This window comes from Salmo salar, chromosome 11, assembly GCF_965601325.2.
Source record: "Salmo salar chromosome 11, fSalSal1, whole genome shotgun sequence".
NCBI classification, from domain to species: domain Eukaryota; kingdom Metazoa; phylum Chordata; class Actinopteri; order Salmoniformes; family Salmonidae; genus Salmo; species Salmo salar.
Genome location: NC_138301.1, coordinates 40,336,516 through 40,348,947, shown reverse-complemented (window position 1 = coordinate 40,348,947; position 12,432 = coordinate 40,336,516). Strand labels below are relative to the sequence as shown.

General features: G+C 44.3%; 1 protein-coding gene across 4 annotated transcripts; it reads right to left on the bottom strand.

Moving 5' to 3' along the window:
* Positions 1–1,518: 1,518 nt before the first annotated feature.
* On the bottom strand, positions 1,519–11,298 carry LOC106562788 (cytoplasmic polyadenylation element-binding protein 1). Of its 4 annotated transcripts, none has more exons than XM_014127803.3 (12): positions 11,185–11,298; positions 10,689–10,860; positions 8,547–8,783; positions 6,777–7,009; positions 6,253–6,517; positions 6,058–6,171; positions 5,782–5,886; positions 5,225–5,361; positions 4,288–4,486; positions 3,854–3,948; positions 3,336–3,416; positions 1,519–3,131 (listed from the first exon to the last, which is right to left on the bottom strand). In XM_014127803.3, exons 1-12 carry the CDS (start codon positions 11,197–11,199, stop codon positions 3,021–3,023), a joined length of 1,764 nt encoding a protein of 587 aa, XP_013983278.1. In that variant the 5' UTR covers positions 11,200–11,298; the 3' UTR covers positions 1,519–3,020. The 4 variants fall into 4 exon arrangements, with proteins under 4 accessions (XP_013983278.1, XP_082814041.1, XP_082814042.1 ...); XM_082957915.1 differs by having other exon boundaries at positions 5,797–5,886; XM_082957916.1 differs by having other exon boundaries at positions 10,740–10,860.
* Between the last annotated feature and the right edge of the window lie 1,134 nt (positions 11,299–12,432).

The following is a 12,432-nucleotide window of genomic DNA, read 5'->3' as shown; positions in this document are numbered from 1 at the left end:
AATGCTTATTTCCCATTATGAACACTGCCCATATTTTTTAAATTAAGGATATGTTACTATTGCAATGTTAAGACCATTGAAATGGTGATTTTTTTTTTTCAATTCTATTGGCCAAATAATTTATACACAATTCTGCCACATCTCTGGCTTTAGAAGCATATGCCATAACAAGGCACATGAACAGGTTCGAGCAAACGCAATTACCACAACACGGATTATATGGCTTTTTTGGGGGGAGACTTGGCTTCCTCAGTGATTTTACCCACGCACCGCTACTGCACAGCTCACCCATCTAACACCATCCCTACCCTGAAGCATGGTGGTGGCAGCATCATGCTATGGGGATGCTTTTCTGCAGCAGGGACTGGTACAGATAAAGGGAACAATGAGCCAAATCCTTGACTTGAAGCTGCTTCAGAGTGCAAAATGACCTTCGACTGGTGCGAAGATTGACGTTCCCGGGACAATGACACCAAAGCAATGCCGGAAAGGCTTCTGAACAAAAATGTGAAAGTCCAAGAGGCCCAGCCAAAGCCCAGACTTGAATCTCATTAAAATCTCAAATGATCATTCACCACCCGATAGAATTTATGAGCTTGAGAAAATTGTCAGAAGAAAAATCCCAAATCCAGATGTGCAAAGCCGATTACATACCCAAGACAACTCAACACTGTAGTTGCTGCCAAACATGCTTCTACAAAGTATTGACTCAATGGTGTGAACACATGTAAGATATCTATTTCAATTAATAAATGTGTAAAACTGTCCAAACATATTCTCAATGTCATTATGAGGTAGTGTGTAGACAGGTGAGAAACTTTTTTTTACCCCTTTGTGGTACCCAACTGGTAGTTAGTCTTTACTCATTGCTGCAACTCCCGGACTCGGGAGAGGCGAAGGTCGAGAGCCGTGCGTCCTCCAAAACAAGCCAACCGCACTGCTTCTTGACAACGCCCACTTAACCCGGAAGCCAGCCGCACCAATGTGTCCGAGGAGTAACTAACCCGGACGACCCTTGGCCAATTGAGCACCACCCCATGGGTCTCCGTCGTGGCCGGCTGCGACAGAGCCTGGACTCAAACCCAGCATCTCTAGTGGCACAGCTAGCACTGCCTTACACCACTGTCACTTGGGAGGCTGAGAATCTAATTAACCACTCTTATTCAGGCTGCAATAAAGAATGTGGAATAAGGGGTATGAAAACTTTGAAGGCAATCATTGTGGTACCTGATGAAAACCGCTTGTCTGTCAAAACGTTGGTTATTAAATTATTGCATCTGAGCTCCTACAGTGTGCAGCTCTCCTTCAGCTTGTAATGGCTCATGGTTACACTACTTACATCAAGAAACAGCTGGGGTGGTGATCTGAGGTAACAATGATTGCTTTGAAAAAGAACTTCAAAAAAAGCTCTCCATCCCTTTAAATCTACTCATTTCTAATGTCATATCATCCAAGAGCTATGCACACATTCATGGAAATAATCACAAGATTTTAGTATACAAGACCAGAAGCAACAGGTAATGCTTAAACACCTTTATTGTGCCCAATCTGAACATTATCCACATCAGTAAGTAGCAGCAAAGAGACCACAGTGAGGTAGACTTTCAAAACTCTAAAAAGCAGCTGGGCTAAGACAAGCTCAGCATGAGTAACTTGATGGGGGAAAAGACTTAGTCTTTGGCACACAGCTTAATATGCATATATCCAACAGGAACAAGGAAGGCGATGGAGTAAGAAAGCACAGGGAAAGCTGTGTTAGGTCTACTCAAGCTCTTGGTACATTTTTAGCAAAGTGGAAGTTCTACATTCAACAGGAAACAAGCAGCTGTTCATATCTGGGCTTAGGACCCCTCTGTTGATGTACAAAAACAGTGATTACAAATCACTGCCACCCTCTCCTAAAGTGCAAATTAAAAAGTGCAACAATAAAACTATGTAACTTACAATCAAAACGTCAATGTCCGTTCGTCTCAGTAAAGATCCATCCAATTGATTGAAAAACATGGAAACCCAGTTGAAGCAGTGTCCAGTAACATTGGGCTTTATGAACTTGCCCAAAACCACAAGAAAAGTAATGCTTCAACACCTTAATCTGTACCCATTCAGTAGAACAGGGGTAAGGCAACCCTGATCCTGGAGGCCACAGGCACTTCATGTTATACATTTTAACCAACCTGGAAGACCAGGTGTGTTGAATTTAGGAAATCACTGAACAGATCAATTGGTCAGGTGTGGTGCCCAGTTGGAACAAAATCCTGCAGACCTTGCGACACTCCAGGAACAGGGTTGCATACCCCTGCAGTAGAACAAATCTACCACCAGCCCCAGACTAATACTTCAGGGTGAGGAAAAACCAAGGGGAGGGAAAAAAATTAAAAAGCCGCCAGGTAGAATTCGGTTCCAAATTTCCTTGTCATGACTTAAAACCGTTTGTGTACAAATTAGTAAAAAACTGCGTAAAAATGTCTGAAATGCGACTGGTTAAATGAAGCCCAACTCATCTTCCAAAGTAAAAAACACCAGCTGGCTTGCACAGGAAAAACAGTAAGCCAACTGGGGGTGGGGGGGGAAGGGGTGGAACTATTTGAAGGCACTGTATGGTATCTACCAACGAAAGGCAATGAGACGTGCATGCTCTCAATACGCAACGCATGTAAAACTAAATCAAAAAACTTAAGGATAAGAAAAAAAAAATCAAGGCATTTTCATCTACTTCTGAACCCTGGCCTGAATCATCCTCTCATCTGGCCACAAGTCAGGGAAACTGCATAAGGAAGTGTGGGGCCCCTGACTATCCCAACAAGGTCACTGTGCATAGTGCCAACGTGAACAAGTAAACAGCAAAAAGTAGCAAGTGCAGCAGTAGACTTCTCTACAGTGTTTCTCCCCCAGTCCTGGTGGGAGTGCCATGATGCCCCTGGTGTCGGGGGCAGCTGGACACTCGTGCTCTGCGGACCCCCGCTGTGTGTCCTCACCCGTGAGGTGTGGGGCTCTCCGCCCCCTCGCTGGACTCCTCTGCTCTAGCTGGACTCCCTGTTCTTCTGGTTGCGCATCAGGGGCCGGTGGTTACTCAGAAGGTCCATGGAGTGCTGCCAGTGCCAGCAGGAGCGGCAGTAGTACTTAAAGCAGGCCTGAGGAGAACACAGGAAGTAGTGAGCTTACTGTGTACATCATTGATGTGTCTAAACAATACCATTAAACTTAATTTACACAAATGTATGCTTCTTGAATAAAGGCTTAATAGGAGGCCTTAGTGGATAGATACATACTTGAACATGATTAGTCCAGATACAGTTGTAATCCTAGCTTCACATCAACCTAATGTCAGAACACACCTGGTCCCTGCAGAAGAACGGCCCAGGTTGGCGACTGCACACTTGGCACATGGAGTCCTCCAGGTAGGGGTCAATCTGAACCTGAGAAGGGACATCAGTGCTTATATTCAGACCATTGAGAGAAGGGCAGAACTACCCTTCATTACAATTATTCAATGATAATATGCCATCACACTTAAACACATGTAACATGTTGGTCCCATGTTTCATGAGCTGAAATAAAAGATGACAGATGTTATCAATACGCACAAAAAGCTTCTCATTTTGGCCACAAATTTGTTTACATCCCTGTTAGCATTTCTCCTTTGCAAAGATAATCTTTCAACGCACAAAAATATCGTGACGAGATCCTGATTTTTTAAAGGTGTCTAACCAACAGATATCTGTATTCCCAGTCATGTGAAATTCATAGGTTGGGCCTAACAGTAAAATTTGAAATTGTTGCATTTATATTTTTTGTTCACTATAGTTGAAAGCAGTCAATGCTGGTCAAGTGTTTAAAACTAGACGGCTCTTACCTTCTTTGTAAACTTGGGGGTTTTGATCTCTACAAACGCTGCACACACAGCCTTCAGGTAACTGCGCTGGTTGTTGAAGGTGACGCGCCCAGAACCTGTACATCATGAAGGAAGGATTGATACCATTACACCTCCACTGGACCCAGCCAGGCTACAATGCAAGGTCAAACCCAGACAGCAATAGGCTACTTCTCAAATTTGTTAAACTCTTTACCTCCACATTTATCGCAAAATGCTTTACAGATACCCAGCTGAAAACTCAGATGGCAAGCAATACAGAGGCAGTACCTGTCAATGTACATTAGACCCTTAATGACTGCTGCATTTCAGACAGTTAAACACACCCCATAGACATTCACAATGAAGCTACATCAACCAATATAATCCTACAGTCAAGGCTAGTCGCCACCAGTCTTTCAACAGTAATATCGCACCTATCGGGTACTTGTGCTTGTCGGTGTCAATCCCAGCGTACATCACTCCGCCGAACAGGTCATTCATGATGCTGGCCAGGGCCTCTGCGTTGAGCATGCCGTGCAAAGCGCCCACAAACACAGTCTTGCTGGGGTCCAGGCGCTGGGAGGGGCAGCGCACGTAGTTACTGTCAGAGATCACCCAGGGGATCACCTGCACCTGTGAGATCAGAGAGGAGGAAGAGGGTCAAGGGGTGTCGCAATAGTCTAGCAGTGTTTGTTCCTTAACATTTCAGATATGTTAAATGTTTGTATATCCTGTTAACATGAATTTACCTCCAAGCTCTTCAACTAAACCAGTGGTTTTCAGAACCTCTACAGGGGGCCCACAGAGGTTTCATTATTTTGTTGTAGCCCTGAACTGGCTCATTTACTAAGCTAACAATAACTTTTAATGATTGCCTAAATTATCCATGGTATGACATTTGATTTAAGACTCCTTTAAATAAATAACTAAATACACACACAAATTGTTTGATTAAGCATTGAATTTGGCATTCCTGCTATTAGCCCATAGAAATGCTTTGAATAACAGATCCACTACATGGAACAGAATATGCCCACCCCCCCCAAAAAAGGAAGTTTGTCTATAGAGCTATTTTTTGCATGCATTACCCTAATTTTAGGAACTAAACTATTTTCATATATACTAATATTTTTTTACTTCTAGGTACCTTCAAATAAATCTTGTGAGGCTTGTGGGTGTACATGTTTGAGAGAGACTCAAATTGTTCAGACAGAGAAGTTTGCAGATCTGTAGTTTAAAGACACATTTTGATTGGGATTTTTTATGTTTGATTGAGGCTCACTTCTGAGAAAAGGGAAAATAATTTAAATAGAGCAGTTTGTCAAAACCCCCTGGCTGCGGTCACTAGAACACACAAGCACCCCCACTCACATCCTTGCAGCGCATCCTGCGGCTGGACATCTTGAAGTAGTATTCTCCGTTCTCCTCAGGGTGGAGCAGGTCCTGGGTGCAGGCCTGGAGCAGCGCACGAACAGACTTCTCGTTCTCAAACACAAGGTAGACGTAGCCTACAGCAGAGCACAGCAGAGCATCAACACCAGGCTAACTGACACCGAGTTTGCTAGTCTATTAGGGCTCAAGAGTACTGGTATGTTGTATGTGAACAAAGACATTCCAATAAGTGTTGCTCATTGTTTATTCTGAATGGTTAGTGAGTCCTCAAGTGATACGATCCACTGACCTCCATTCTGAAGGCGGCAAGGTGAGCAGTATTCTCACTCATTATCAACACGCTAGACCAAGAAACCCAGAATATTCCACTTCTTGCACAAATCACATATGTTTGTGTGGGGTAGTGTTTGTGGGAGCAATTGAATGACCAAGTACACTTGTGTCTAAACTCACCATCCCACTGTGTGCCCAGTGCCCACCACTGTGCCACCTTAGAACCATATGGAAGAGTAAATATCCTACCAGCCTGTCATTACCTTTGGGCATATTACCTTTGGGAGGGCAACGAGGATGCTTGCCATCCTTACCGGGCCACTCCACACTCAGAGGGCCGTAGCCACTGAACGTGTTGATCAGACCAGCTGGAGAGAAAAGGGTCAGCAGTCAAAGACCAGTAATAGGTCAGTTAAACAGAAACAGTGTACTGTGAACCAATTACATTCAAGATTGTTTAACATTTCTCCTCTCTAGGTTTGCGTCTACTAAAATAAGATGGCCAATTTAATGCCATGGAAACGGTGAAGCAGCTGTACCTTCAGTGATATCCCAGGGTACTCCTCCCAGGAAGACCTTGTATGAGTACAGAGGGTTCTTGTTGTTGCGGGGAGGAAGTTGTCCACTCCAGGTGAAGGTGGCTTCATTTACAGCTGAAGTGAAAGACAGCTGGTTAACAGCAGTAGAACATGTAGACTCAAAAGAAAGCTGAGCATGTTAACATTGTCTCATACCAGCTGCCTGCCTGTGCAGACGGGCCTCCCTCTCGATGCTGAAGGGGTCATCAGGCGTCTCCAGCAGGTCCAGGCTGGGCCATATTGAGGCCCCGGGCCAGCGGCGGGACAGGGCCGTAGCAGAGCTGGTGGCGCTGGGCGGTGGGGTGAGCGGGGAGCCGTGGTCCTGGTAGTCCAGCCTGGAGCCCAGAGAGCTCAGCCTCATAGAGTCCTTCTGCATGTTGGACATGAGGAAAGGTAGGGGGGGAGAGATCCTCAGGGAGGACTGGTTGGGAGGGGGTTAGAGATATTCCTTCAGATCAGCAGAAAGGTCAGAAATATCCATAAACTACTCTACAGCAAAACAAAATATGACATGACCTTGATCAACAAACTAAAAGTCTGACCCTAAAAACAAACATGAAATCTAAAGCATAACAATCATTTGAATGGAATGTAATTTACATTGACATGCATTTGACATACATCAATTCAAAGCCACTTACGCACAACCCCCCCCCCCCCCCCAAAGTACAGACGCTTACGAGCAGGTCTGAGAGGTGGTCCGAGCCGGAGCTGAAGCCGCTGGTTTCAGAGTCTACAGGGCTGCTGGAGCGCGAGTCCAGGAAGGAGCGCGAGTCCAGGCGGCTGGTCATGCGAGCCATGCCAGGGAACTTCCCCAGGAAGTCAGCTGCCGTGCCCATGGGCTCACTGGGGGGGTTATAGCCAAGGGGCTTACCCAGGATCTGGCCCAGGGGACTGCCCAGCATGTCCAGCACTGAGACCATAACAGAGTTTTAGTCAGATCTTACAACTAGCAGCATCAGAGGCTGAAGCTGAGGTAAGTCTATTCAACCAGCACTAACACTTTTCTACCCGTTAATCAATTTCACCAAATTGTTCAGAGTCCACAGCTCCCAGATTAGAGCATAAAAACCAGCAGATAGTTAAATGAATCTGATATTTATGTGACCCATTGGTAATGTATAGGGAATCCACAATGTTGTACGACCCACACTGCCAATAACAGGAAAATATTCTGGGAGCCCATTTTTACCTAGTAGTTACAAAATGGATGCTTTCGAGTGAGCAATTGTGACTGACAAACCATCAGGCCTTAGCATAGTGGCCGTCTGTCCATTCCAGATTAGAATTCTGCCACACTGCCAGTTTCTTTGACTATGACTAGAAAGACTCAGCATTTCAGCTGATTAGCCAAGCACCGCCATTTTAAAATGCATGACTAAATAGTTTCCATTGAACTCCTGGTACCAAGATGTTGAAAGGACAGAGATAATACACCATAAGGCAAAAACCAGAGAACAAGGTTAAAACACTATCACATGTTAGTTGATATGCAACCTTCCATAATGAAACTATAGTTCTAACACACAACTAGTATGTTACCATCCTACAGCATTAGAACTTAATTGGTTGTAAAGAGCTAGACAAACCCCGATCATTGGGCTGATCTGACAATGCAGACTGGATCAGCTGACAACCACACCAAATATTTACTGTGGGTCTGTAGCTGTCCCAGTGGGCTGAACATGAGGCGCTAAGGGAATCCAACTGTACTGGCCCACTTAAGAAGCCCCATTCAGGGCAGTGCTGTTTACATGTTTGTTTCTGGAATGTATGGATATGTTGTGACGCAATCTCATCACAAGAACTGGGTCAGTACAAAGTGAGATGGAAGCGACACAGTGGAGGCGGGGTAATGTCATTAAGCTAAAACATGGAATGAGATATTCCACAAAACAAATAATTATGTACAAGGTGCTTGAGGGAAGTATATTCAACCTCGCATCCTGAGGGGAAAATGCTGAATTTATGTCAATTAGTGAATATCTGAAAAACATGTCAAATTGAAGTTCACCCTGTTTGGAGATATAAATAGCAGGTTCACAGACAACGAACAGCCTCATTCTCTGCAACAGCCAGATGAAAGATCTAAATCTAGGGATTACAATGGCTCAGTATCACTAAAATACTACAGACCAAACCCAAGAGAAACCTCCAATGCCAACACCTGAACTGAAGTCATTACTGATAATGCAGCATACTGTCTCAAAGCCAGAGCAAGTTACATTGACACAATGCCACACAAAACCGAACTAGGCTATAGCATTCATTAAATCCAATGTGAAGTAACAGACTAGCAACTAGCAGTCTTTTCCCTGCACATTGGAACAGGTGGTACAGTAGACTAACAGGACAGCCAAAGCCTTTATGTTAATGTACTTCCAGTCTTTACTTAAATGTACACTTTGTCAACAGTATAGTTCAGTATTCACTACAAAGGAAGTACTCACTGGAGGTAGAGCTGGTGTGGGCCTGGGAAGCGGCGGTGGTGTGTGTGTCCGTGTCATGGCTGCTCCAGGGGCGCTCCCAGCCGGACAGGCTAAGGGACTGGAGGCCCAGGCCCAGGTCGTTGACATCTGGCAGGCCTCTGGAGGAGCCCTCGTGGAGAGAGCTCCCGCTGCCACTGACACTGCTACTGGGGAAGAGCATCCTGCTGCCCACTGCAGCCAGGTCCGATTCCTGCAGGTCTGTGGGCGAACGAGGAGAGAGATGAGCTAATAAACAGTTAAGCACCCTGCATCTGCCCGAGGGAAGAGGACACGAGAAGGAGGGGGTGTCGAATGAAATGGCTTCTTTCCCAAAAACAAAATCTTACTGATAGAAATGAAGTCAGACAGTAGCAACCCTTCCCTGCATGTTGATCAGGTGAACCTGCTGCGACTGTGCCCGTTGCAACTGCCATGCATTTCCATCTGAATCACTGACCGACTTAGCATGTGACCGGACTGCTGATTCACTCGCACCCCCCTGCTAATGACATCAGCTCCACCGCCACCCCCCCTTCCGTTTCCTCTAACTGGGTAATGAAAAATTCCTGTTGGAGATATTCTCAGACTCCCCCGGCACAGCGTCTGTCAGCAATGGCAGCCAGCCGCTGCTGCTAACAGTGGCTCTAGCCTAGTTTCCTGAGTGAGCTGGCAGAGAGAGATGCAGCAGACAGAGGGAGAGAGTCATGAGCAGAGAGAAGGTGGGGGACCGGCAGAGAGAGAGGGGTGTGGTAGTATTCTAGCTGCAGGGTAGGAGGGGGCACTGAGAGCAGAAATCCCTGGTGTATTGAGCTGGCTGGCTCACCCTCCCAGATTTGCCAGTGTCACAGAAGCTATAGTCGCAGCAGCTGACTGATCAGAAGTAGGAGGACAGAGTGATTTGCACTGCCAGCTTGCCCCATTGCACTTCAGGGCTGGACAGCCTCCAACTGCTATCTACAGTCCTGATTCAGCAACTCAAGGCAGGGCAGAGGAGAGGGGTGGTGGTTGGGTGGAGGAGGATAGGCCATCATTGAAGCTTTGTTTCTAGCTGGATTAATATTGACAGATTTACAATGCATCATTTACACCCGATGTCAAGGAGGGATGATTGTTGTAACCTTTAAAATGGGAAAGTCATAATCAACCTTGTAAATCGTTATGTTTCAGCATAAAAAACAATCATACTAGCCTATGATAAAATTAAAATATGCCCCAAGTCTGGTTACACAGTTGTATGGAAGGTTCATAATAAGGGCTGACAAGTTGGGTCAAACACCATTGGTGCCAACTGAGTTGAAGCCATACAAATAAAAGTGTAAGACGTTTTGCAGCCTGGTCTCAGATTAGACCTAACATAGTAAATGTAAATCCTGATTGCAAAGAATATTACGTCACGTTTGGTACAGTTACATAAAACCGATCTAATTAAAGGTGGTTGGTCGGGGTGGGCGTTTAACATGAACGTCTATCAACAAAGGTTGCGAGTTTGAATCTCACTGACAACTTAAGCATTTTAGCAATTTTCAACAACTACTTACTACTTTGCAACTACTTAGCATGTTAGCTAACCCTTTCACTAACCCTAAAACTATCGCTTTTAGATAATTCTTTAACATAACTCAATAAATAATCCGAAAGTGGTGATGACGAAAAGTAACATACTAAATTGAGTGTCTCAGATTTACACAGAATACAAAATGCTCTGAGACCAGGGTGCATTTTGGCATTTTCCTTATATTAAGAACTTTGAGCATAACAATGTTACAAGTTATAAACCAATTATCTTTTCAATTCATTAGAAACTACAAAGAGGCCAAGCTGGGTGGCCTAGTGAATGACTGATTTTAAAAGAAATATCAGGTTAAATACAGAGTAGAATTGCAGTGTCTGAGAGTCTTGGCAAAGACCTCAAGCTCTGGAAAGCTTAGCCTACAAGTGCTGCAATGCTGCAGCATGAATCAGCTGTTCCCACAATTATGACAAAGAGCTGTGGTGTAGACTACAAAAATCCATTAAAAAAGGGAAAATGTATGTTTATTATGCTAATAGTTTCCCCTTTACTGCCATTGATTACAAGCATAACGATGTGTCATTCCGAAGTACACGTGCAGCGAGAAAGTTTACCCGTCAGGAGCATGTCTAGCTTTCCCTTGGTGCCGGATGTGGTGCACACACCAGTAAAATCCAGAGAGTTGCCCAGCATGGTGTTCATTCTACGATATATGTCCGCGTTACTGCAAGTGGACAAGGCCGCAGATTCTGGTGCCCAATTGTCATGGGATCGAAGTTCGTCTCTCTAGAAATGAGAACAAACTTGTTAAAATATCAGTTTGATGTAATTCAAATAATGTATGTGAACATTTGAAGTTACAATATATGGCTTCGTAGGCTACATCGATCACCCTGGATAATACATATTCTAGGTTCATTTTCAGGCCAAAAAGTCTCGATATTGGCTTTTTGTCCATTTTACATAGATTTAGGACTAACCCTATTAGGCTAGCAGTAGCAGACTACTTTTAATTGTAGCCTAGGCCTATATGCTTTTCGTGTGCTACTGTTGTTTGAAAGACAAAAACCATTGAGCGAAAATACAACTACTCGTTGGTGTTTTTCTTACCAATGAAAACGCCATGGTAGGAAATATCTAACAGAAATGTTTCAAACAACCGCCACTCACGTCGAGGTCATACTTATGAATGTAGTCGGTAGACAATTATCCACATTGATTAGGAAAACTTATGCCTATCCAATCAGGTGATTTGGGCGGTACCATTGCCAAGTACTTTCCCTGCGTTCATAACCAAGTGGGAAGATGGAATTTACCCCATATGGCCAGGAGAGGACACTGCCCCCCTCTCATTGAAGCCGGTGTACCTCATGCATTGTTAGCAGAAAACAGGATCCCCATTATAAGTGAATGGAAAAATGTCAATCTTTGTGGTCAATCTTCGTGTAAATATTGTTTTTTTTTAAAGACAGTCATGGTGCCAATAATTGATTCTAATACAACAGATGTATGTCCTTGAACCGATTATTTTAAAATTGCACATAGAAGAAGCTTTATAAAGATAATTTAGTTGCTAATGGCAGCCTCAGGTATAAGGTCATGTAAGGCGGCCCCAGCAAAATAAATAGTGGGGGTACGCCGTTCCGGTAAAACACGAGCCTACCAAAATAAACTGTAGGCTACAACACTATTATTTATCATTACCGCATGTCAGAGGCATGCTAAATTAGTGAATTAGACTTAAAAACGGGTGGTATAGCCTACACTCCAAAATGCGATGTGGTTCGATGAGAAGACTGCCATTTTGCCAAGGCAGAGAAGAGTGGCCGACATCGAGACTTGCGCAGACAACAGTGGACGCATAAATTCTGTCCTAATGACATACGCCAAATGTCATGACCCTTTATGTTTTTTTGTGTAAAAGATGTCTCGTTCTATTCACCACTGTTTGGAGGCTGGAAATATGTTGCGAGTGGATGAACGTGTGGAGGTAGCCTAGTAAAGGAGCCCTTTGAAGTTATTGATAATCAGATGAAAACATAATGCCTGCTTATGTTTATGCCACACTAAAAAAATAGCACATTTTAGAAGTTCAATGACAAAACTTTACGACTTGGTCCACATCGATCATATTGAATTAATATAATTATATGATTAGGCCCATACAAATTGGTGGTGCACGCGCAGAGTGTGCACACATATGAGGTCCCGTACTGGGAAGAAATGTAATCTACTTTCACCCCTGTGCAGCCTGAAGTACCCCGGTTGTCTTCAATTTGAGTTCGTCAATGAGAGGGGGCAGCGCTGAGCTAGCCTGTAACGTCACTTCCTGGAGTGGCTCAAATTGTGCATGTTATT